Source organism: Pogona vitticeps, chromosome 4 (genome assembly GCF_051106095.1).
Source record: "Pogona vitticeps strain Pit_001003342236 chromosome 4, PviZW2.1, whole genome shotgun sequence".
In the NCBI taxonomy this organism is placed as follows: domain Eukaryota; kingdom Metazoa; phylum Chordata; class Lepidosauria; order Squamata; family Agamidae; genus Pogona; species Pogona vitticeps.
The window spans coordinates 32,467,197-32,494,970 of NC_135786.1; the positions used below are offsets into that span (position 1 = coordinate 32,467,197).

Genomic DNA, 27,774 nt, shown 5'->3' on the forward strand with positions numbered 1-27,774 from the left:
CCATAAGGCTCGTGATTGGAGGAAGCTAAGTCACTTGACTAGGAAACTACGCCTCCTGGCTGAAGCAAGACTGTTTAGAGAGGCAAGATACGTGTTCTCTCTTCAGCTATCTTAGCTTACTTCTGTATAAAAGACGCCCCTTAATTTTTAGGGTAATGATTTTAGGAAAAAGTAGCGTCTTACAGATGGAAAAATATACTGTAGTACTTAACGGAATGGAAGCCCATGTGTTTGGGGGTTTGTCTGTGTGTGCGCTCATAAAGGTCATAGATATTTTGAAGGATTTTACTTACCGGATTATTTTTACCAATTCACTCATGTTGACATGGTCAGGAACTAAGAATTTGGTCTTGTCCAACACAGGAAGCTGTTTCTCCCCCTTGTATCTTTCAATAATGACCTAATGAGAGAAAGAGAAAAATGGGGAGAGTCAGGTTCTTCCTTGTCAAACTTGATCAAAAGAGCCCCCATTAGGACAGCCTTTCTCATGGAAAACACGAAGTGCTAGCAGAATAAAAATCACTGTTAGTGGATTCAGACAAACCTAGATTCAAATTATCATGCCTTTGTCTGCTGCTCCAACCCAAACAATTTTCTCTTTATATATAGCAATAAAACTCAGGAATTGCACTAGGGCTAACATACACATTCATCCTGAAATCCTTCCTCAATCTAGTTTTCTCCTTAATTTTAGAAACACATTTTCAAAACTACATGAAATCAGCAAACTATTTGGCAGTTCAATATTCTATGCTGTCCTTCTTTTCAACTGCCCGAACCCTATATCCCCAATTCTGAAAGAACAGCAATAATCTTAAGTTATTTACGTGCTTGTTTCAGACCTTGTTTGTATACAAGGAAAACCATCTTTCAATAAGTTAAAAACAACGGTTTTATGAGACATTGAGAAAGGAAGAGACCTAGTGATATCATGGAGAGCCAGCCCATCAATGTTCTCAGTGGTTAACTTCATGGCAGCAAAAACAGCTGAATCCATATTATTAGTTCCAATGTTAATACTGCGTGAGAAGGTCTATTTACGTATATGAAATCCAGTATGCATGTTTTCTCAACTTGTTCACTATTTATATCATATTTACCTGTACAAAATCTCAGGAACCAAGAATTCAGAGCAACTATATCTCCTTTTAAGGTTCCCAGTGTGCTGCAGTGCAGCGGTCCCCAACTTTTGAGGCCACGGACCGATTGGGAGGAGCGAGCTCCATGGTCAACATGCCCCCTGCAGGCATGACACGCCCACTACATGAGCGTCACACACACACACACCCGCGTGAGCGTGCAAGGGGTGGAGATCCATATCCATGGCCCAGTTCCAGAAAACCCACGGACCGACACTGGGCCGCAGACCGGGTGTTAATGATCCCTGCTGTAGTGGAAAGAGTGATGGACTAGGACTTTGGAGAACAGGGTTTGTATCCCCACTTAGCCATGGAAACTGACTAGGGGAGTAGAACTGGTAAACCCACTCTTTAAATAACCTTTGAACTTTAGAGCTGGAAGGGACCTAAATATCTCACTTACTTTGAAAATCTTGTTAGGGACAATGCACAATGGATCTTACAAATCTGGGAGAACCTTCTTAGTTGACAAAAAACAACGTGATGAACACTTGCATGTCACTGAAGGATGTAACAGCTCTGGCACATGACAGCAGAGCCAAACCCATCAGCAGAGACTGACAGTAGAGCCAACAGACCATGAAACTGTTACTTAAAACAGGGTTGGGGACAATGAAACCTTGTTGGTATATTTGTACTACCTCCCCCATCATCCCTATCATTCCTCACCTTTGGTTATCCTGCCTAGGTCTGATGGGAGCTGCAGCCCAATAATGTCTAGTGGGGTTCCCCGTTCCTGACTTGGAAGGGAAGAACGTAGAACAGGGCCAAGAGCTGGAAACAATGGCACACCGGAAACAATGATTCAATGAACCAGGAAAAGTGCTTCATGCTATAGTGAGCATGGTAGAGCATTCCAAGAGTTGAGGTTAAAAAAAAATCACTTTTCCACACACTGATGGCATATATATGTACATCCTCTGATGTCACAAACTCAAAAGGACACCACTGTGAAATAAAGGTATCTTACATTCCTCACTCTCTGCTTAAAGGAAAGAAGATAAAACATTTCCTCAAATAAAGTAGCGCAGCAATCTGTTTCGAGCAATAGACAATGGTGGTCGAAGTATTGCATTGATCAGAATTCTATAGCTTTGTACCATTAATGGAAGCCACTTCAACTTAACTGATGAGGTTTCAGTCACATGGTGGTTTCATGCCTGGCCACACAACCAACACCTTGTCAATAAGCAAACAAGTCAGAGCAACTTTCACAAATGGTAAAAAAAAGCAACAGGATTCTGATCATATATGCAGCTATATTTGTTTGGGATTTTTCTCTCTCCTTACTCAAAAGTAACTGTAGCATCAGGACCATTGTTAATGTGATATTCTTTGAATCAAACTGTGGTCCAATTCTGGAGGGGAGTGAACCGGACCTGCAGTTTGCATATGGGCAAAAATATGTCCCCATTTGCTTTTGGTCACTGCCAGGGTAAGACATACTGTTCAGATTTTCAGCTACAGCAGCTAATAGTGACAGGTCGATTTCTTTCTGCGAATCTAACGGGCTTTTAACACTTCTCTGTAATTACTGCCCACACAGCATCCTACCAATGTACTGCCAATCAATATTGCTGAATGACCTCCCAGCTGCAGTGCTTTGAACATATTTTGTCTAGACACCAAACACAAAAGAAACTGAGAAAGGAGCAACGACCAATCTTCATAATCACTGTGCTTCTGGCTCGGGTGTATATCTTGTTCCACAGGTTTTGCGGTCATTGTATATGTCCCTAAAATCTACCTGTTACTAGAGAGAAGAGTTCAGAGACTAAGCCAAAGGATAAAAGCAAGAGCAAAGTGGGCTGCTTATATACCACCCCATAGTGTTTAAAGCACTCTCTGGGCAGTTTGCAATTTAATTTTTCAGACTACACATTCCCCCACCCCCAGCAAGTCAAGTATTCAGTTTATCAATCTGAAAAGGATGGGAGGTTGCGTCAACCTTGAGCCAGCTCACTGAGCCCAGGATTGAACTCAGATCATGAGCAGGGTCTTCACTGCAGTACTGCAGTTCGACCACTGCACCAGGAGGTTCTGTTTGAAGATTTGAGCCCAGGAGATCTGCGAAGTTAGTACATAGTCACATAATCAGGGTTCCCAAGTGTAGGGTATCTTTACGCATAAGTAGCTCCCTCTGTAAGGGATGTGGTGGCACTGCGGGTTAAACCGCAGAAACCTCTGTGCTGCAGGGTCAGAAGACCAGGAGTCGTAAAATTGAATCCACACTACAGAGTGAGCTCCCGTCGCTCTTCCCAGCTCCTGCCAACCTAGCAGTTTGAAAGCATGCAAATGCAAGTAGATAAATAGGTACCACATTGGTGGGAAGGTAACAGTGTTCCGTGTCTAGTCGCGCTGGCCACGTGATCATGGAAACTGTGTTTGGACAAAACGCTGACTCTATGGCTTGGAAACGGGGATGAGCACCGCACCCTAGAGTCAGACACGAATGGACTAAATGTCAAGGGGAACCTTTACCTTTACCTCCCTATGTATATGTAAAAATAATAATTACCATGTGGAAAGCTCGGATCCTAGCCAGAGAGAAGAATTTAAGTCCCCCTTTCCTCCTAATATACTAGCTTATATAGCTTTGCTTTTCTTCAAAGGTGAAAAAGCACTCAAAATATTCATAAAATCCTCCCTCTCCCTTTAATCTTTTTCTTTTCTTTTCTTTGTTCTTACTGTACACTGTATTGATCATAAAAGTCCAAAATGCTAACCCTGTGCTTAACCACTTACAAGCTGTGTTGAACATAAGCTGCTATTCAAATGAGTGTTTTCTTGGCAAATCATTCACAGGTCACTAAAAGTGTATATTTACCCTAGCAAACTTTATGAAAAGATATCACAGGAATCTTTTCTGCCCAGAAAGTGCAGAACACACAAAGTTCACTTAAAGAACAGACATGCATGCTGCAACTGCTGATAGCTCAGTGGTTTATGTATCTGGCTGTGGCGTCAGAGAATGGGAATTTGATTCCCTGCTGTGCCTTCCTTGAGAGGGCCTGGACTGGATGATCCACAGGGTCCCTTCCAGCCCTAAAGTTCTAAGATGACGATGATGATTCAAAAACACCAGGCACATTCAATCAAAATTATAAAAACAATGACTAGTGTTATAAAACAGATACAAGTATTAATAAGTATCTGTTAAATATTGGCACAGTACGTATGCTGTTCCTAATATTGCTGTTTTTTTGTAGCTCTGGTAGTGCTATTTCTGAGATCTGCAACTACTGTGTGAAATTTCTTTATATACAGTAGTTCCCAAAGCCACAATGACTATGGGGACCACTGAGTGCGATGTTTTGATTGCTGGGTCTCTGTACTTTGTAAAGTTTTTCCAGCTTTTTATTTTCAACTCTGGCATTACCTGGAATTGCAATGTCAATGATCCGGTACTTTCTTCATTCTATTACTACTACAGTATGTCTGGTGTGTTATGTTCAAGGTGTCTATCAATTTGAATCCAGAAATCCCACAAGATATTGACTTCGTCATTTTCTGACACATTCTCTACCTATGTTCCCATAGTTTTTTGGAAGCTGATAGGTAATTTTTTTTTGCATAATTACCACTGAATAAATGAAATGTGGACTGAAGTCCTGAGTCCGATTCTTTCACTCTACATTTCATCTTTTATTATCGAAGTCTTTTTGGAGGTCCTCTTGGAACAACCCAATACACAACCTATTTAGCAAACACAATGAGGAAAAACTTGTAGATGAAAAAGAAGTAAACATCAGAGGTTGTCATATTTACTTTGAACCAAAACACTGTCTAAAGACTGGGGTGTGACCTGCATGGCAAGACACATGTCCTCAACAGTACTCTTTGTAGCTGAAAACATCCTGAAAATACCTTGGTACTCTCTCATCTCAAAATAGATTTCTTCTAGAGCCAGTATGATGTAGTAGATAGAATGTCAGACTAGGACTCAGGAAACCTGGGTTCAAATGTCTGCTAAGCCATGGGAACTCACTTGGAGGTAATATTGGTGAAACCACTCTTTAGATGTCTCACATACCTCAGAAAGCCTAACAGGGTCACCATACGTTTGTGGCTTGATAGCAAAAAGTACATATGAACTCTTTCCCATGGGAGGCCAGGCTGGCCCCATCTTTGCTGTCCTTCCAAAAGCTGGTGAAGACCTTTCTCTTCAGGCAGGCTTTTCCTTAGCTGTCTAAGAGAGGTTTTAAAATGAGATGGTTTGTGTTTTTGTTGCTTTTAAATCTGTTTTAGTAATGCTTTTATCTATCATTTTTAATATAATGATTATTTCTAAAATATTTGAATAATTTACTGTTTTTAATCTTTTAATATTGTGTTTTTAATGATGTAAGCTGTCTTGGGTCCCTTTTGAAGGAGGGAAGTGGAATAAATATATTTAAAATAAACGAACAAATAAATATTTTTCATGTACTATAAATAATATTTCTAAGTAATATGTTTGGGAGCAGAGTACCAGTATCAGTGAGAGAGGCCAAAATAATTTGCAGCTGAACAGTAGAAAACTTACGGTGAATTTCTGGGTTCTGTATTTTTACAACCACACTCTCCGTTTGATATAGGCAAACATGCATTTCAAATGTTAGGGGCCACGGTGGAGTACAGATCTACACCTCTTTCCATGCTCATGTTTTATTTTACTACAAAATTAATTATTTTGATTTCTGTGCATACATATGTACAACTAAAGACATGCAGGCTGATGGCAGCATTTCTCCTGAGATTAGGCTGCCACATTTCCAGGTAGGGTTCTGGAAAGATGAACGTGGAGGGACCCAGCTATTTCCTTTTAAATAAACCGAAAGCTCTTCTGCGGAACAGCAGCTGTGTTTATGAGCAGCATAAAGTATGTAGCAAATGTAATGTTATTTTTAAGACACAGCAGACAGATTGGGATCCAAGAATGAGGTGGTAGGGATTTTAACTCCTTACCCTCTGCTGTGTTTCTGACCTGAGGTGGGATGGAATACATCTGCAATTTTTGCTGTTCAGAAAGGATCAGTTAAAACAAATATGGGTTGTGCACAAGTTGATTTGAGCCTAGCCAACTATTATTAATAATATTATTAATAATATTAATACTATTAATAATACTAATACTAATACTAATACTAATACTAATACTAATACTATTAATATTATTTATTTATTTATTTATTTATTTATTTATTTATTTGATTTGATTTGATTTGATTTGTCCCCCCCTATCTGGACCAATGGACCACTCTAGGCGGCTGAGGCTGACGATACAATACATTTGTTAGTCTTCAATGTACCGTAAGAATCTTCGTTTCAGCCACAAGAGGGTTTGTGTGGTCAAGCCAAACTTGATTTGTATGTTGATGCCTAGGAATGAACTACTGCTAGTCTTGACTGTGGAAGATGAGAAAGAACAATTATTCCTAAATGCTTTGACCGACTTCTTCAAACAAACAAACACTTCCTATAAAATGGGGACATCTACAAAAGGCTTTAATGCAGACTATTTGAAAGGGAGGTGTGAGAGTGGGAAAAAGTCTTGATCAGTTTGAATTACATGACTGATTTTTGTTTGCTTGTTTGTGCATTAGAAATAAAGATGCTAATGGAGCATTTGTAATAAGTGTCCTTGGCAGATTTCTAGATAGGACTCCCTTTTTGCTACCAATCAAATGAAAATAAGCAAGATGTTTTTATCTTATCCACATGCTATTTTCTTCTTGTACTGTACCTCTTGATGCATGTGTTGTATTTTGATTTCATAGTGATGCGTCTACTGATAAGTGGAAATGCAAATTCATATCTCCATCCTGAAATGTGCAAAGCAAAAGCCTTTAGCACATGTCAGTATACAAATCGAAAGTCTCTTATCCAGGTTTACCAGGAGGGACATTGCAAGACAGGTGACAAGACTGCTATTGTTATTCCTGCAAACAAGACAGTATCATGCAGGACTGTCGCACACTTTTGAAGGACAGATATTGCAGGGCTTTGAAATCTCCCTACATCTTATCACAGATGTGAGCCACTGAAAGACTTTCTGTACATGCTCAGACATACCCAAGTATCTCAGAGTGACCATGAGTCTTGAAAATTTACTTGATTTGTAAAGTGGCAGAATTCAGTCCCTTTTCTTAGTACAGAAATTGCTATTGTTGTTTTGAACACACAGTACGCACAAGCCAGCCACTAAGTCTTTAATTTAACTTTCCGTACCCAGGTAACAGCAAGATACAGAGGTTACTAACCTCCTGCCCAATAGCCATGCTGACTGGGGTTAATGGGAGTTGAAATCCAAAACATCTGGAGGACACCAGCCTGGAGAAGGCTACTTTTGCTCCCCTGAAACAAAATAGTTGAACTACCTCAGGGCTGGTGACAGCCATCACATATAGGCTGGTCCCTTGATCTTCCTGGCTCATTACAATAGAGGTTCTCAATCTTGGGCAACCCAGATGTTCTTGGACTGCAACTCCCAGAAGCCTTCAGCGCTACTGTGCTGGCTAGGCTTTCTGGGAGTTGCAGTCTAGGAATATCTGGTCTACTCAAGTTTTGGAATCACTATGCTGAATAGGTGAGCGAAGTGGTAAATGCCTCTCTTTAAGAGTAGGATCTCTGCATTCTTGATAGAGATACAGTACTTGTAACAACACTATCGAGGAAGCCCACCCTGAACCCCTACCATAACTAGGCAATTACAACCAGTGTCCAATACTGTATTCTTGGGCGAGGTGCTGGAGATCGTTGGATGACAATGACATCCAAACCGATTTCTATCTGGCTTCAGGCCTAGGTATGGGACAGAAACAGCTTTGATCGATGGATGACATACACTTTACTGGCTATTGCTGTATTTCCTGGAACAATTCAAAGTGCAGGCTGTGACCTATAAAGCCCTCTATGGCTTGGTTCCACACTATCTGAAACACAAGTTTGTCTGGGCTGCCTTCCGTGCCTGTTTTAGAGAAAGATGGCAATAAAAATAAAATGTTTCAGGTGGGACAGCCATAGAAGATTATAGAAGGAAATATTTCTCCCTGACTCGCCCTCTTAGCAAGCTGGTCACTAAAGCAGAGCTTGGCTCATTCTCGAAACAGTAGCTGTCCCTGTTCCATTCCAAAATAAGCAGCTGACAGCACAGATTATATACCAGAAAAACTCAGTGTGCCCATAAGAATATTGTTCATCCTACGCAGACCAATGATAACACAGGCAAAGGACTCTAGTGAGAGAGACTTTTAAGTGAAGACAGGTGAGAGAAAATATCTGTTGAGAGAAAAAATATATTGCCTCTGTGAACTAGGAATTAAGGAATATTAAAGAAAAATATCTTATATTTCCATGTTAAAAAAAAACATGAAGCAGCCTACAAGATCAATAAACATACTATTTAAAAAATAATAAGATGAAAGCTAGAAGTCTGTCTGATTCATCTTCTTCTTTAACACAGTGACACACCAGTTCCTTATGTAAAGGATGCTTGACAGCAATAATCCCCTACTGATTTTGCTCCTCAGCAGCAGCTGGTGTTCGGAGGAAGAAAGGAGGCAGCAGGACTAACAGTCATGGACAGCATTACTTTCCATGATTTTTGCTAATTCCCTTTTAGAGATTCCCACCAAAATTCTTGCTGCAACAGCAGGTTTGGCAAAAACTTAACAACTGCAGCAATTCTCAGATCACAAGAAATGTCAAAATGCCCCCCTGCACCATAAAGCCTTGCACACAAATGAGTAAGACTGTCTCCTTCTTCTCTGAAAGTGAAAGTTACTGGTGACAGGAAGCAGAAGGGTATATACCAGGTGCTGCATAAATTGGGGGGGGAGGCATCCATTGGCCATGTGTTAACCACCTCTCTCGCGTCTCTGTTCAAGAGTTTGGGGAGTGTATGATTATACTCCTTTATCCACCCACCCATACCCCCCAGATAAATACAACAGACATCTATAATATTTGCCGTAGGGAACATGAGTACGTATAATGTAAACACTACTGCATATGCTGAGTCAGTGAAGATGTATGAAAGCAGCAGAGAACCTCACTACACTGCTTATATTATTTAACAATTCCCATAGATTGTGACTCATACCTAAAGTTATAATCCATCAATTGGACTATAATTCATCAAATTCATTTACAATACCTTATTACCAAGGTGGAAGTTATAATCACATTATTGAGAAGGTGAGCAACTTTGTCGGTCTTAGGAAACATATATATGGTTGCCCAAAGTATGGCTCCTGAGTGACATCAGACCCTCAAATGGCCCACAATTAAAAACAAAACAGTAATTGCTGGTTCTTTAAAAAAGGAAAAAAAACTCTTTCATGAGCTTGCAGGGGGGATAAGGGGCAGTAAAAATGCCCTCAGTGGAGCTCCATGCACCCTGTTTTTCACTTGTTTAGAAGACAGTGTCCCAGAGAGCCTCTGCCATGTGAAGCTAATATCCTCCAGTTTAGGCTCTCCAAGTCTGTCCCTCAGCAGGCAGAGTACCAGACATTCTTTGGGCTTGCAATAATGTTTGTGTGCTGAGATATTTGTTTCCCAAGACACACCTATTTCTCTTTGGTATTCACATGACTACTTCCAGGTTAATACCATGGTTATGATAGCTAACCAGGTAACGATAACTAACCAGGGAGATACAACTGATAATATCCCAATTACAACTCTTTATGAAACTCTTTGGCTATGACCACCACCAAAAAAAAATTTCTCCAAAAATCAAAACAAAGAGCTGAACAGAATGTGATGAGCATAAAAAGAGAACTTCAAGCCACAGGTGACATAAGGGGCGTATCCTTAGTTTCCAAGTTAATAGGTGACTTTATTTGTAGTGCTTCTTATTGGTTGTGAACCACACAGGCTGGCAGGATACTTGCAAGGCTGGATGCTGACATGGGCCCAGTCAAATTAAAGGGCCCATCCAAAAACAAATGCTTTGATTTTTGTCTTTACTTGTCCCAAGGCACAGCCTGGTAAAGGGCACTGAATGCCATGAAGGAGCCAACCTGTCTCTGAGATCCATCCTTTAGTGCAGTGGTCCCCAGCCTTGGGCCTCCAGATGTTCTTGGACTACAACTCCCTGAAATCCTGGCCAGCAGAGGTAGTGGTGAAGGCTTCTGGGAGTTGTAGTCCAAGAACATCTGGAGGCCCAAGGTTGGGGACCACTGCCTTAGTGGACATACCCTCCCCCCACACTCAGGCATACTTATCCAGAGCAGAAAACACCTAAGCTAAGGTGAGAAGAATGCAAGAACTCAGAACAAAAGTGTCACACACATTTGTATTGTATGATTTAGGCAAGGAAACAATAGAACTACATTTACCTAGTGATAGTTGGATGTTATGCAGTAGTTAAACAAATATTTTTCTTAATTGTTTAAAAAATAACAATGATATCCCCATCTTCAACTATGCTGGCTGAAGTAAAGGAATTTGGGGAGGAGGGTAGTCAGGAATGTAAGGATTAAAAGCGCTATTCAATTTTGATACTCAGATCTTTGCAGTTAATGAATTTCCCAGTTGATGAGTTTTGGGGATCCTAGTAAAAACAGAAAGTAGATACAGCAAGCATGCATCCTGCCCACCCCCTGTTGCAGAGCAACTACACAATATCCTATGAAGTAGTATCCAATAGTTAAAAGAAGTGGATGAACAAACAGTCAAGGTAACAAAAGGGTAAGTAATGTTAGCAGGCCGGTCTATAAGGTCCTCAGTACAGCATACAGACCACAGAAAGTGTCCAATAAATACAAATGCAAAAATAGGCAATACCTTTACAGATCACCCAAAAAATCATAAAACAGTACATAAGCTTTTGTGGATCAAAAAAACCAGTTCATCAGGTTTCTACCAGTGTGAAGAACTTCAAGTCCAAAAGTTTATGGCAAGATGGTTTTTCCCAGGAAGGTTACTCTTAGATATAAAGTCCAAAGGTCCTTAGCAAGATGTCCAAACATCTATAAAAGGTAATTTAAAAATACACACAACGCTCTTTACTCACTGGGATTTTGTTTGGGTGCTGTTCTCGGATCTGCTGCACTTCTTTACAACGATCCGCTGTGAAAATGAAAAACAGTAGATTTAGGAATTTGAAATACTTTCCTTTCATTCTTCAGTCCTCTGGAAGTCCTAAGAAAGTGCTTTTTGATGATGCTGATTTTTTTCAAAAAAAATTTAACCAGAGACGTTTGCAATCGAAATCACACAAATAATGCCAAATGGGTATGAATGTAACAGAAATACTGTACTAATAAATGATAATATATAGTATTTATATAGCAGCACGTTTCTACAAGAGCTCTAAACACTTTAGATATAAGCTCTTCTCAGTTATTCATCATGTTCTCCCTCCATACAAGGAAGCAATGCATGGAGAGTCTGAATAAGTAGTTTTTAGAATAATCACCTACAGTAGGCTGATACGGCTTCTTTCAAATTATAGCCATCATAAATAGGTGCCCAACATCCATCACAGAGTGTTTCCAGCCTAAATACAGACTCTGTCCAGAAAGGAGTAGGCAGTCCTGTAACAATTTGTAGATGCTCTTGGCCTCTAACTCCCCTACTTCTCTTTTTTTAAAAGGAGGTCATCAGCTCCTTTGCCTATGGATACCCCTGTCCATACTTTTCTACTTCTCAAGATCTAGTTTTACCCTGAACTTTCGAACCTACAGCTCCCTATCATCTGATCCCTAGGTCATTTACATATGTATGTGACCCCACCTCCTCAAAAGGCGGAACTTCATTAAGTCCAGTTCAGATTAACAAAGCACAGAGTTGCTACAGGAGCCTTCACCAAACCACTTTTCTTTCAAGAAGTGTTAGACTACAACTAACATAAATCTCACAGCCAGCAGAGATGTATATGGGATTATGGGAGTTGTAGTCCAACAGATCTGGAGGTGAAGAGGTTGGGGAAACTGTGCATTAATAACAATAAGACAGAAACGTATACTGACCTACATGTATAGCGTGCCAGATTAGTGGCTCCACTACTAGTTGGGCGGGACAGAAATGTAAACAAACAAAAAATAAAACTAAACTGGCCATTATCCACGCTGGTAATGGTGAAGCCATAATAACCAACCATTTGCAATGCTAGTTCACCAATAAAGCATTCAAGAGAAAAGACAAAACTTTGAAACAAAGGGATGTGTTTGTTCAAGCAGTCTATCGCTCATAGTCTTAATACCGTTGACAACATTTTACATCACTTATCAATCAGTCAAAGCAGCTTACAGTCAATAAAATACAAAAACAAGAACTGGAAATCAGCAAGTAAACAGGATGACAGAACCGTTTTGCAACCTTCTGCTTTCCAGGCGTATGCCCAAGACATTTCAAGCAGACATCTAAAACTGCAAAGTGTGAAAGCAGCATATATTTGAAAACACATGAAATTACACAGTCATCCTTACCATGAATGGATGCCACTCTGCGTTCGCTTAGTATAGTAAACCTAATTTCTCTTTGTATACTACATGAAATAGCTGGGATTTGGAAATGTTTCCTTTTTGAAGTATGCCCTTCACCCATGGCACTGGTCATGTTGGCCAGGGGATTTTGGGATCTATACTGTAATGTCAAAAAACCCCATAACATTTCCAAGCTCTGGTAAGAGCCTCCAGATAGACCAGGAGCTGGGACCCTTAAGAACAGTTAAAACAGAGCATCACAAGGTTATATTTTTCAATGTTTTCCAGATTATTTCAGAGTGATACTAAAATGGCTACAGGTATTTATTTATCTCAAGAGATTTCAATGGTCTCAAGAGACCATCGTGCAATGGTCAAGCTGGAGATTGCACACCACTGCAGGTTGAGCACTATTCTCAATAAAATACTGGCTACACTTTTTTCTGGTGTGGTGGTTCAAATGTGAAGACTAGGACTTGAGAGACCTGGGTTCAAATTTTAGTATTTTTTGGGGGGGGTGTAATTTTATTTTATTAACTACAGTATTACCAAACAACTATACAACACAACAACAGAGGAAGGAAAACAACAGGATTAACAAAACACGAAACATATAAACAGGGGTGCATCAGCTTTCATACAGTATCTAAAAAGATCTTGACTTCATGACTTTGATGTGATAATCTCTAATACATTATCTGCTCATATCTGTTTATGGGCCCAGTCGTAAAACATTTTCCAACTTTCCTTAATATATATTCTTGAGTTCTCATGTAGTATCTCTGATAAGCTATCCATTTCAGCAATATCTAGTAAGTTTTTAAGTAAATCCTCTTTCTTCAGAGTTTCTTGCGTTTTCCACCTCTGGGCCCAGATCAGCCTTGCTGCTGTTAATATGTGCAACAACATATATTTGGTTTTTTTATCAACAATTTCTGGAATTATATTCAATAAAAATATTTCTGGTTTAAACATTATTTCTTGGTGGACCATAAAGAAAGCTGACTGGCGAAGAATTGATGCTTTTGAATTGTGGTGCTGGAGGAGGCTCTTGAGAGTCCCCTGGACTGCAAGGAGAACAAACCTATCCATTCTAAAGGAAATCAACCCTGAGTGCTCACTGGAAGGACAGGTCCTGAAGCTGAGGCTCCAATACTTTGGCCATCTCATGAGAAGAGAAGACTCCTTGGAAAAGACCTTGATGTTGGGAAAGTGTAAAGGCAAGAGGAGAAGGGGACCACAGAGGATGAAATGGTTGGACAGTGTCATCGAAGCAACCAACATGAATTTGACACAACTCTGGGAGACAGTGGAAGACAGGAGGGCCTGGCATGCTTTGGTCCATGGGGTCACGAAGAGTCGGACACGACTTAACGACTAAACAACAACAACAACCATATATATGCATGCCCTCCTAGTCTTAAATCATGTCCTTCTAATTTTTAAAGTCTTTGATCTTCCAGCATAATCCATTCCTTTATCCAACTCAATGCTGAAGCCTTATAGTATAATAAGCCATTTGGTAAACCCATTGAATGGGTTCAAATCTTTACTATTAGGAACTTGTGATGTTCTTTCAAATGAAGCGTGTTTCCCCCTTAATCCAACTGCTCCTTCATTCCAACAGCAGCTGATCAAGATGCTTTGCTGCCCAAGGAAAAAGACAAGAAGGTGACCCCTTCCTTGTATAGAAGTTAACTTGACTTTCGTTAAGACAACAATATCCTTTAAAGTAACAAAAATGGTAGGCTAATTCAGGGGACCAACACATGCAATGAGGATTAATGGGGAAGAATTTTATACAGACAGGAATACAACAGATGCTATTTTTGAATTTCAGTTTTTGGACAAGCACTTGCATGGAGAGAAGGATGGAAATGGTGGGGGAGGAAGAAAGGGGAAAAGAGAAAGAATGCAGTTGAGGAAGGTGTGTGAGCCTTTATGAGGAAAGAGTGTGACATCATCTCTCACCAGAGGGTGCTGTGCCAAGTCCAGCCTGCTTGGAAAAAACAAACAAAAAACAAAACCAGCCACTCCCTCTTTGCCAGGATGTTGGAAACCATGAGTACCCTTCCTGTACTAATACTAAGGATTACTAGTTTTCCTTCAGGCAACCTTATGTACGTTCAACTACCTAATGCTGTGTATAAACAATAACTTCATATGGATAGCTGTTCTTTAAGCTTGCACACAAATACTGATGTTATCACTGTACCTCTATGCCTATTGTGTGTCCTTTCCTGCTGTCTATGTAATGTGTGTGTTGTACTGCTCTTCCATATGTTTTTGGCATAATGAAATTTTATGCATGCATACACACATGCACACACTAGTGACTTAGATATCTGGCAGTGGAGTTCAAGTCTCCACCGGACCTCCTGTGAATGGAGCCAGCTTGTGTGGCCTTGGGCGAGCTGTACAGCCCCAGAGCACCCCAAGAAGGGAATGATAAACCACTTTTGAGTATTATCTACCTGGAAAACATAGGGAAAAAAGGTCACCATGAGTCAGAATTGTCTTGATGGCACATGATGATGATGATCATCAGTCACTAAAGTAATCACAAACATCAAGTTGGACACTGCTGGAAGACGGCTGCACTTGACTGATGATTAATTCCCGTAGGGTAAATGCAACCTTTGCCTCCACCCCGCCTCCCCATCAAACCAACACAGTCACACACCTGTTTCTTAATAGGTTAACCCTTGAAGGTGACAGGAAACAGATCAGAATTCTGTTTCCACAGGGGTTTCATTGTTAGTAGCAGATAGTACATTAACTTTGCTTTGTACCAGCTATCATTTACTTGCTCTCAGGTAAGAAGATGCTTCCCAGGAAGTAAGGCAGAGGCTTATTGCAATCAACACAGAAGGTCATTTTTTAACAGATAAGGACTTGTAAGTAGTGTCTTTATTTCCAAAGCATCAACTTAACTGAACATTTTTGCAAATGGAGAAATCTAAAAAGAAAAAAAAGGTGGGGGAGATCAAAGCATTCTGGAACACATTCTTGTGCATAAGCTACAAATATAAAAAGCTGGCAATCATCTGGCTCAAGATAATTTTTCTGCCAGCAAAGGCTATTGCTTCTGGATAGTCACTCCAGGTATTTCCGAATTAATGGATAGAGTAGAAGTAAGGAAATTTCTTTCTTTTACAAGGTTAGAATTTATTATGTCAAGAGATTTCTTGACTCTTTTTTTAAAAAGGCTGCAGAGAACAATTTACTACAAATATTTAAATGACAGGGAAGGTTTAGTTAGGGAACATATGAGCATCAGAGAGCTAAAAAGCATTAAAAGGTCAAGTTAATTTTAAATCTTTCTCCATAATCATGGCTAGAGGGTTTTGTTTGCTTGCAAATCATAAAACAAGGCTGATTTCACATTTCCAAATACCAAAACCAAGGAGAAGGGTTCTCCCCAGTCAGTGTGTGGATGTTAGCATCCTTCTTGAGCACTTCAAGGAGATCAGAAGTCCTCCTCTTCAAGTAGAGTGGGGTGTAGAAAGGGAGATCCAGGGTGACCTAAATCTACAGCAGTTGTTCCCAACCTTGGGTAACCCAGATATTGTTGGAATGTAATTCCCAGAAACCTTGGCCAGCACAGCTGCTGGTGAAGGTTCATGGGAATTGCAGTCCAAGAACATCTGGGTTTCCCTAGGTTGGGAACCACTGATCTAGAGAAGACAGCTTCCTTCAGTTCCATGAACTTTCACTTTACCACAGTTATGTCAGGTTTCCTTGAATAAAAAAGACAGGCTCCCAACTGTTATATTTCACATTTCATGCAATATAACTGGCCTGAAAAAAGCTGCCGGACAGGATCACACAGTCATAAGCCTGGAAGAAAGAGGTGAGGGGAGAATGGGATCTATATGTGCATCATTCCTCTTACAGATTAACTATGTGAGGAATCTAAGTCTGCTGTGTTTTAACTAGAGATCAGAACTTGGAGGAAAAATGAAGGGGGCTTTCCAATTCCCGCCAAAATTCTGTCCAAGATCCATATGACAATGGTAAGTTGGTCTTTGAGGTAAAACAATTCACAAAATGACCTATAGCCATATGGAGTAGCTACATTCCTGTGACGGACAGGTCAATAACCACTCCTGTCCATCACAATAGAACCTTGATATATCAACCAATGGTTGAACAGAAGAGGCAGAACTAAGGATATACAGTGGTGCCTCGCTTAGCGATCACTCCGCATAGCGAAGAAATCGCTTAGCGATGGGGTTTAAGTGATTGCAAAAGCGATCGCTTAGCGATGGTCCCTATGGGGAATATTCGCTTTGCGATGATCGTGGGGAAGCGATTATCGCAAAGCCCCCATTTTCAGCCAGCTGATCAGCGGTTGCAAAATGGCCACCGGAAAAACAAAATGGCCACCCGCTGTGTTGCCTCGCTTTAGAGGCACCGAAAATGGCTGCCCCTATGGAGGATTTTCGCTTAAGGTTAGTTTTTAAGCCCATAGGAACGCATTAATGGCGTTTTAATGCGTTTCTATGGGCTTTTTAAATCTGTTTAGCGATGAAATCGCTTAGCAACGTTTTTTCCTGCACGGATTAACGTCGCGAAGCGAGGCGTCACTGTATAAGAGGAATGGAAGACAGTTAAAGATCAGTTAGGGATGAATTAGGGATATGAGTTAGAGTTAGGGACTTCAGTTAAGGATATTAGAAGCAGTTTAGGCAGTTAGGACCAATCGTGTTAGAGAAGAATAGAGAGATAGAAAACAAGATAAGAAATGAATAAATACCTTGATTAACATGATTCTACCTAAGCAAATATGTTACCAAAGCAGTTGACTGAATGAATAAAATACGACCATCCATAATTTACTTTATATGATTTACTTATAAACACTTAAATAAACATTGTTTTATGGAATAACATTGATTTAATATTCATATTTGATATAGTGAGGAATAACTCCTCTGGTGGCAGGGGAAAGGGCTGAAAAGTAAATGTCATACCGAAAAGTGAACCTGGGTTGTGTGGAAGAACAAACAGGGGAACTGGGTGTGTGTGACAATTCCCATAAACAAAAGCAAGCATTAAGCACTGCTTTGATAATCCTCAGAACATGCCCCTTTGCATTTATGGCTTTCATTTTCCTCTGTGCACATGCAGCACTGAAATAAAAGTACCTCCAAACCTTAAGATCTAGTCAGCCACTGAGGCAGATCTGCAGATACAGCATTGCTGAAAAAACACCAAGTCCATTCAAACAAATAATTATCTGCCCACTGAGCACCAATCTTACAGACCTAATACCAGGTATTGGCTAGAATCCTACTCATTTTGGATGTGCAGAATTCTCCTACGTGAGCAATACAATTGTTATGTAAGTATAAGTCCCACTGAAAACAATGGGGGTGATCTCTGGGTTGTGCAATGGTCAATTTTATTTATTTATTTATTTATTTATTTGACTTATACCCCGCCCATCTGGTCTAAAAGACCACTCTAGGCGGCTTCCAATATAGTAAAAACAGTGAAATAATACAAAAAACACAAACAATTACATAAATCATATTGTAATAAACAGAATACAACAACAGAATAGAAAATACATAAAGAGAGAATAAACAGAAAAGTCAGATATTAACTGGAGGGAAGGCCTGAATGTATAGCCATGTTTTTAATTGACTTTTAAAAGTGTCCAAAGTGGGGGCCACGCAGATCTTAGGAGGGAGATTGTTCCAGAGGCGAGGAGCCACAACCGAGAAGGCCTGGTTTCGTGTCCTTTCTTTCCGGGCCTCCCTCGTCGTTAGGCTCCTCAGCCTCACCTCCTGGCTCATGCGGGTGATCCGAGTAGATCTAGGTGGAAGCAGGCATTCTGTCAAGTATCGAGGTCCTAAACCGTTTAGGGCCTTATATGTAAGCATTAACACTTTGAAGTCAATGCGGAAATGGATGGACAGCCAATGCAGCATGGCCAGAGTAGGAGAGATATGTTGGTATTTTCTCACTCCAGTGAGGAGTCTGGCCGCCGCATTCTGCACCACCTGAAGTTTCCGCATCAGCTTCAAAGGGAGCCCCACGTAGAGCGCGTTACAGTAGTCTAATCTAGAGATTACGAGCGCATGTACTAAGGCAGTGAGCGCCCCCGTGTCTAGGTAAGGTCGCAACTGGGCAATCCGCCAAAGGTGGAAAAAGGCAGAGCGGACTACTGATGCCACCTGCGTTTCCATGGTGAGCATCGGGTCCAGGTGTACTCCCAGGCTGCGGACCCCACTCTTCGCGGCCAGGGTCACCCCCTCAAACATGAGGGAGTTTCCCAAGCCACCATCCACAGGGCCACCCACCCTCAGAACCTCCGTCTTGTCCGGGTTCAGCCTCAGCCCATTCTCCTGCATCCATTGCAGTACGGCCCCCAGGCATGTAAATACTGGCTACACTTAAATAAATAAATAAATACTGGCTACACTTTTTCTGGTGTGGTGGTTCGAATGTGAAGACTAGGACTTGAGAGACCTGGGTTCAAATCTTTACTTGGCCTTGATGCTTACTGGGTGACTTTGGACTGGTCACACACTCTAAATGTAACCTAATTCACAGAGTTGTTTGTACCTGAGGATAAAATGTAGAAGGAGAGTCATGCATGCTCACTCCCACCCTAGTCATGCCTGCCTTGAGCTCACTGGAAGGAAGCTGGAACAGAAACGTAAATAAAAGTATAGATGCCAGTGCACTAAGCCAAATTGCCCTTAGGCCTTGATGATAGCAAGCTAGCCAGGTGCATCTCCAGGAAACAATCCCCTCCCTTGTGTTAATGAGCTGTAGACATCATACTGCAATTCAGGTCAGTCAAAATGTTTCACAACTTGTTCATTTCTCTTGAAGAATAAGATCAGCCCTTTGTTAGGCAAGTAAGTAGGCAGCATCAGCTTCAATTTAATCCCTAAAACAACAGAATCGATGCTCACCTGCCTGCCAAGAGAGAATGGTCTATTCCTTTTGAAGTAAGTAGGTAGGAAGGTATTTAATTTCTAAACCCCCCTTTAGACAGACTCATGGTGGCTTACATATGACTTTTCCAACAGAAGAAATAATAGAAGAACACACACCTTACGAAAGGGCAGGTTTGCATATAGGCTTTATGTCACTTGTGCTTCCCTTAAAGAGGCTGTAGGGCCAGGTAACAAGTCAAAACTACATGCTACACAAAACAGTGATCTGATATAGCTCACTAGATGCTTGCAATTTTATCACTTGTGCTTTCCAAGAAGAATCCCACCCTTTTAAAGGAAATGAAAAGGTTTTGTTTCATGATCACTTCCCATGGTATAACCAAATTCAGCCTCCAACCTGCTCAGATATTCAAAGCAAGAATACAAATTGAAATAACAATGACCACTGGCAAACACAGGTCTTTTTCCCCATCCCAGGAAATGCCAATCATGAAAATAGCAAGAGATTATTATATTGCATGTTCACAGTTCCAGAGAACATGGTGACCTGTGAATTGCCCAAGATAACAAGTGGCAAAGACATTTGGAAACCCTTGTTCTTGTTGATCATCTCTGAAAGCTGATTGCATAATCTCAAAGCCAAGAGGTTGTAAACAGAGGGACAGGAAGAGAGACGTTGTGTGTATATATAAATAGAATTAACGAGAAGCTCTGTACAGGCATTCAGACATACACAAGTGAGTGCCAATCCTTACACTCATCATATTCAGCATCTTAATTGCCTAGGTACACAAAGCTAAAAACATGTAGACCTTCCCGCTCTCAAGTGAATAGTATTCTCCAAAATTTGAAGGTCTGGAGAACATGTAGTGACCTCCATACATGGAGGGCATGATTCTAATCCACGATTTTTGCTCCTACCATTAGGAACAGTCGATACAAGTATATCAGGTAGCAAAGTGTTCTCTTGTTAGAAAACTGAGAACTGCATGATACATGGCCTCTCTGGCCACCATAACTAGCATAATGCTGAAGGTAGGGCTAGCTGTACTACTGAGAGGCAGCAGTAAGATGCTGGAAGGGAGAGGACCCTCAGAGACTCTGGTCTATCAATAATATAATGCTCTCATGTTGACTTCACCTCAGCAGTGTCAATGCTGTCCCAGTCAGTTCTTACATACTGAATGGGCCAGGGGTCCCATTTTGTTCTTGGCTTCAGCAGCAGGCCCCCTTCTAATGTTCTCTCCACACACACTTGTCTTTACATTCAATTTTAAATCAGCACAAGCTTATGAGCAACATGGTCATAATTAAGAAGGATCCATATTCAAGAGTTCTGGGAACATAAAGAATTCCTAATGGTTACTGAATTGTGGTTCCTGACCCATTTATGTCCCTGGGAAGTCCAAGAATCAGTTGCCTTCCGCTCCATTCTTACAGCCTCAGCAATCAATTCCAATGATTGGTAGCCTCCCAATTAGTTACTTCAAAGCTTGCCATAAGCTGCTTATAACTGTTGCTATAGACCTACACTTCCCAGGATCCAGATGATTCTGGGTTACACGTCCCATCATTCCTGGCCACTAGCTGTGTTGCCTGAGTCGGAGTTCAACAATTTTCAGAGGGAAACGTGTTACATTAGAGAGCCATAACAGTACCTTGCAACATATTTACCTTTACACTTAGATGTAGACTAGGGAATGCCTAAAAGGAGGGAGGGAAAGCAGAAGAAAAGGGTGTATTTAAAGCTTTTCACTGCACTGTCTTCCAGATTCTTCCAGATTCACTGTCTTCCACTGTATGTATGGTAGGGTAGGCCACCACACTGTATATTATGTTAGGCGAACCATAGCAGGGTGGTTTTGATTTAAATTAAAAAATAAAATATTTCATTATTTAAATTTAGAAAATTATTTTTAATTTAAATAATGATTTAAATCAATGTGATTTTAAAAAATATTTTATTCTTATCCACCTTGATCTATAGCTAGGAATGAGCAGCAAGGTAGTCACATTGGCACATGATACCAAGCTACACGGGACTGTGGGATCCAGACAGACTGTGAAAGGCTTCAACAAGAGCTCTGCAAACTGGCTAACAAAATGGCAATAAGAAATTTAAAGAGAAAGTGTTAAACTGATGTCCTCCTACAACAAACATTGAAAGACTCTGGACTGGAGATGATTAACTGGAAAAGATTATGCAGCACACCGCCTACCCAGACTAAAAGTCCCGACATAAGTGGTGTGGAAAGCAACAGTGAAAAATGCCAATTTGTGTGAGCCATTATTAGGAAATGGACTGAAAATTAAATGGACCAGATCATAATGCATTTATGTAAATTTGTGGTCCAACCCCATTTGTAATAATATGTGCAGCTGTAGTCACTGGAAAGGCTGCTTTGGGTCCCCTATGGGGAGAAAGGTGGCAAGTAAGTAAGTAAGTAAGTAAGTAAGTAAGTAAGTAAGTAAGTAAGTAAGTAAGTAAGTAAGTAAGTAAGTAAGTAAGTAAGTAAGTAAAAAGAGATGGTGGGATCATCACTAAGATTCATGAAATTGTTTATGGCAAAGGGGGAAAAAGTGACAATTCTCCCATTGCTTTGGACACTAGAATTAAGAGTTAATATGTTTAAACAAAAGCACTTGTTCACACAGCACATGCTAAGCTTACAAAATTTGCTGCCAGCCCTCTATATGGGAACCATGACTGCTACTCAGCAAACTTGCTAGGATTTACACTCAGAAAGTGTTTCAGGATTCCACACATGTCACTGCAGGCTCCTTCCTATAAAAAACAAGTTATTGGCCTGGATACAGCAGCCCTGTTCCAACCTGACTGCATGACAAGAATTATGGGATCAGATTCTGAAGACAGAATTCCAGAGGAAAAAAACATACCCATTCAAGCTTCTCAGAGGAAGTTAGGAGAAAAAGTTCAATCCATATTTGCAAAATTCCTGTTGCTTAGCATAGTGAATTGCACTAGAGTAGGCCCACTGAATCAATGTGGGTGAGTCAAGTCCTTTATAAATTCCATTGATTCAAATGGGCCTATTCTTCTTGTAGCTTACTATACTATACAAAGTTGCAGTTAGAGTAGACCCATCTGAATTAGTAGAAATTATGGAGGAGTTGACTCACCAAATCCACACTAATACAATGAGCCCACTAGTGTAATTTATTACACTAAGCAACATCACTGTGTTATGGTACTCTGAAATAGTACATTAAACCCATTTTCACTCTCTGTGAACAATAATCTCTATATGTTGCTTATCTGAAGATGAAAAAGTAATCTCTATTGTCTTCAGGGAACAAAGAAGTTATGAGACTGAAGTGTGAGGCAGCAAGATCCCAATTTACAGAGGCTATTAGCTACAATAGTTGTTGTGGGTTTTTCGGGCTGTTTGGCCATGTTCTGGAGGTTTTTCTTCCTAAAGTTTCACCAGTCTCTGTGAATTCCAGGAGCCAGAATTCTGTCTGTATTCTGGTGTAGTATGTCCCACAATTGTGCTACTGCAGACCTTCGCTGTGAACAAAGACCTTTGTTGTGCTGCTCATGTGCACACCCTTATCCCTACCATGGTACAAACTCTATCTTGATTCTGAGTATAATGTTTGAAAAAGGCCTGCAATACTGTGATATCAGAAAGACTACTGAGATGGACATGCAGTGCTTTGAGAACTCAGAGAGAGTGTCATATTAATACTAAAAAGTTGCTATCTTATTAAGATCATCTCATAGGATACCATGCTCTTGTGTGACATGGATAAGAACTGTAATTAAAATTATGCACAGCTATATGAATGTTGCTGCCTCAGCAACAAAATCAGCATGAATCAAGGGTAAGTGGCCCAGAAAAATAGCTGCAGCTATGAACGGCACGATGCTGGTCAGTTTTCCAAGTAGGCCGTATGTTTGCAACATAGGGACTCAATTTTCAAGGGCCAATTTAGACCTTACACAAGTGTTGTTGTTTTTGTTATGTGACGACAAGTCGTGACAACTTACGATGATCCAATGAATGAGCCTGTAGCTTCCTTTTAAGGAGTCAGTCCATCTTGTACCTGCACAGATATAATTACTTAAATATTTTATAATACACTTCATTTATTTAAATAGTACCAAAGGAAAGGTTTAATAAATCCCTGCCCCAAGTGTCATACCGTGTGAAAGTAAGCAGAGAAACTGTTTAAAAATGTAGCCAGAAGGAAATGGAGGGAAGAATAAAGAATAGGAATAAGATTTTTCTCTCCCCTCCCCCACACTTTTGCATTCTGATGGAGCCCATGGAAGGCCACGGGGATAGAAAACTGATGGAGACGTTATGCAAATATACATGCATGCTTTTGTCTGTTATGAGCCCATCAGCTCCATGTAACACCACCAGCCAAGGCTGCGTGAGTATGCAGGATATTTGTTGGGACAGCATCTGGATTCCTGTTTGACAAGCCTGATTAGCCATCTCTTTCTCTATAATTTTGTCTTTGGTTCATTTGTTTGTAATTGGTGTCCCATCACAGCAGACACAGAGGCAGATTTGCCTGGGTTCAGCAAGGTGGCTGCGTCAGGCACACTTAGCCCATTCCCTGGGAGCACATAATTAAATTACACCAAGCAACATTATTTTCTGGTTTTCATCTCAAGTTCATCTTGAGCTGGAAGGTCATTAAAGTTCATCTCTGTTTTTCATCTTAAACTTCCACCAAGGAACTGGTTCATATCCCAGTCTTATTTTCGGCTGCAGTAAAACTTTACAATTTGAATTAATTCTTATTTTTATTTGATTGATAGTGATCTACAGTAAGGATCCTGTTTAAGATCAGAAGATGGGATGTAACATTTGGATTTAGTAAACTAACAGGAAAAACTGAGGAAAATATAGCATGGGTCAAGTGCAAATGAATTCAGTTATACACAGTTGCAATGCAATCTTGCACCCGGCTATCCACAAGTAAGCTGCAGTGAATTCAAAAGCCTCCCCCCACGCCCCCCAAGTGCATTGTATGCATCAGATCCCATGTTAGACTTTTTCTGCAGCTAGGGGTAATGATTTTATTATGGGATTAAGCATGAACATGCTTAATCCCATAACATGTTTAAGTGGGCTCTGTATTTGATTAGTTTGGCCTAAATCAAATTGTTAGTTTCATCTACAATTCCCATAATCTCCTATCAATTCAACTAAAGTAGACCCACTGAATCAATTGCGGAAAATAGTTATGTATATTTTGGCGAGTCATTGGATCTACTTGGAACTACCACCTGGATTTAGGCCTCTATAATTAAAAATAAAATAAGTTTATTTATTTATTTATTTATTTATTTATTTATTTATTTATTTATTTGATTTGTATCCCACCCATCTGGTCTATGCGACCACTCTGAGCGGTAGACAAAGTTGTGAGATGAACAAAGCTATCTGTAATAATTTTGTACATAACAGCATCTGAAAAATTGAATGTTTTACTGCTTATCCCTTCCACATCTTCCTCCTTTTTTAAAAAGCTCAATTGTACATTCTTGAGTTTCTATCAAAAATTATTTTTCTTAGTTTATACCTCTGCACTTCTCTGGATGATATTGTAATTTGCAATGTATTAAAATGGAGGGGAGTCAATGCCATCATTATAGACTCATTGTAGAAGACAAAGACAAGTTAACAGGGCCAATATTTAAGGGCGGAAACAAAGAAAACCTAACAGGAATTAGAGACTACATCCAAAATCCTTCCATAAATGTCTCTCCCTCTAAAAAGGGTTGTGAAAAAGTAGCTCTAAACTGTGAGAGCACCAAAGTTTAAAAAGAAATAATAATCTTGTGCTGTCAAGTCAATTCTGACATATGGCAACCCTTTCCAGGGTTTTCTAGGTAGAGAATACTCAGAGGTGTTTTGCCATTCCCTTCTTCTGGGAACACTCTGAGATTGTGCAGCTGGTTCAAGGCTACATAGGCTGGCTCTTCCCCTTGGAGGCACAGTGGGGAACTGAACTCCCAACTTCTGGCTCCACAGCCAGATATTTAACTCACCGAGCAATCCATTGCAAAAACTGTGATATGTTTTGCAAAAATGGCAACAGAGTCTCTCTAGGAACTCTGCAATGACTGTCAACAAGCTCTAGGCTGTGATTCATGAAGAGACAGAACAGAGAGATAGCAGTGTTTTGTAAACATTTCTTCTCATGACTACCAAGAGTGCTGCTGCTGTTTTTCAGGTCCACCCACTGCTATATGCTCTGCGCAGGGCAGATGCCAAGAAAGCACCTGACCACTGCTTGGAAAAGCTGATCTATTGGACCACAGTTCCAAGAATTTCCCAGTTAGCATGTCTGGTGGCCAAGCTTACTGGAGGGGATCTGGGAACGACAGTTCCACGAAGTAACTTTTCTAACCTTCATAACTCACCGTAAGATACCCTCCTGAATACACTGTACTTGGTTTCTTACTCCTATTCTAAAGGGCAGTAAAGGGGGGGGGGGAAATCCTACCGGATTTTACTTTCTCTTGAAAGCAAGCAAGCAAGCAACAACACAGATGGCTAGCTACTTCCCTCCCCTTCCCAGAAAGTATTTAGCAAACCAGTCAGCTGAGAGAGCAAAGAGGGCATATGGAAAATAGGCTGAAAGGAACACGTAACAGTTGCAGCTGCCTTGCCTGACCTCGCCATCCCAGCCCTCTGCTCCTCCTAGGCTATTTTAATCCCGTTTGCTTTCCAACTGGTGGCTTGGGATGGTGGGGCAGGCTGTCTGGAAAAGAGGCGGCGCGCTCCCTCCTCCTCCTCCACCCCACCCCACCCGAAGCAGCTGTCCCTGAGAAGCTCACAGCAGGAACTTCTCTGGGGGAACATGAACTTTCAACCCTTGTGTGCTGTTTGTTTTGCTGTTTTTCTGGAGGAGGCCTGCAGCTTTAGAGGTGGGAGGTACACTCTGAAGCAGTGAGGGAGTCAAACAACCTATAGTCACAGAGGACACGTGCCATTTTTGTGTTTGTTGTTCATCTTTGATTCAGTTCCTGGGGCAAAGGGTGGGTGCGTAGGTGTTCTGGAATAACAACAAGCCTTTCCAGTTGTACTCAAGACTCTGGCATGTCGGAGAGACAACTCAGCTACAGACTTATCAACTCAACACATAACATAAGTGCAACACATCATTCTTTACTGCTACGTATATCATTTCCAAAGTACATTTTAACAAGAAATGCCTTCTTTCAAACCATTCTTGTTCCTCCCCACTATGAGCATGTGGGATGGGTGTCACAAAATTTGTTTCTTTCTGGTTTGGTCCTGTAGTTTCCACACTGAAATTTGGAGTGCTTCGGCTGGTGCAGCTTAGAGGAAACACTGCCTAGTCCTGTGCTAGAAAGTTACAGGCCAGATCTTAAAGAGGAAGGCTAAATTGTTTAAATAGAAACACAAGCAGACAAGTTCTTTTTTTTCTGTGCCAAACACTGCTATCAGAAAGCCACATACAGTGGTGCCTCGCATTACGACGTTAATTCGTTCCAGCGAAATTGCTGTAGAACGAAAACATCATAATGTGAAAATAAAAAGCCCTTTAAAACTGACTGAAACCCCTTCAATGTGTTCCAATGGGCTGGAAACTCACTGTCCAGCGAAGATCCTCCATAGGGCGGCCATTTTCGGTGGTTGTCCTGAGAGGAATCCGTTCCAGAAAACAGCGGGGAGCCATTTTATTTACCTCGTGGCCATTTTGAAACCGCCGAACAGCTGGAGGAAATTCATCGTTTTGCGAAGAATCGGTTCCCGAAACAGGGAACTGATCATCACAAAGCGAAAATTGCGATTGCAAAAAATCGTCCTAATGCGGTTTCGTCTTAATGCGGGGCAATCATAAAGTGAGACACCACTGTACCATAATTACAGGCCAGTGTGGACAGGCTCTATATGCCTTTTGAAGGTCTCCTATACGTTAAGTAAGACAGAAAATCAAGAGAAGAAGCTGTCCTCAACTGTGCAGTACTACAGTGGGACCATTTCTGCCTATTGTACACCTGTTTCAAACCACCAAGACATTGTTAGGAAGAGAATAGAAATCTGGCATTCTCAGGACCAGTCCCTTCTTCAGAGCAATAGGGATCTGCTGGAGAGAGGGCAAAGTGCAGCCCTCCAGATCTTCCTGAACGTGATCCATAACAAGTGGCCATCCCGGCCAGGGTTGATGTGAGTAGCAGCCCAATAACATCTCGAAGGCTGCAAGTTGACCACTCCTGACGTAGGGTCTCAAGTTAACAGCATCATTAAGATTTCAACGCAGGCCAAACCCTTGCATCACCCTGGATCCGAG

The 27,774-nt window shown here is 40.8% G+C and overlaps 1 protein-coding gene across 2 annotated transcripts in view; it reads right to left on the minus strand.

Moving 5' to 3' along the window:
• Positions 1-27,774, minus strand: part of MAP1LC3A (microtubule associated protein 1 light chain 3 alpha) — a 39,515-nt gene that overhangs the window by 2,939 nt on the left and 8,802 nt on the right. For both annotated transcript variants that reach the window (XM_072997010.2, XM_072997009.2), the window contains exons 2-3: positions 11,140-11,195; positions 294-400 (exon numbers count right to left, since the gene is read on the minus strand). In XM_072997010.2, the coding sequence (XP_072853111.1) occupies positions 294-400; positions 11,140-11,195 (163 nt within the window). The remainder of the gene's footprint in view (positions 1-293; positions 401-11,139; positions 11,196-27,774) is intronic.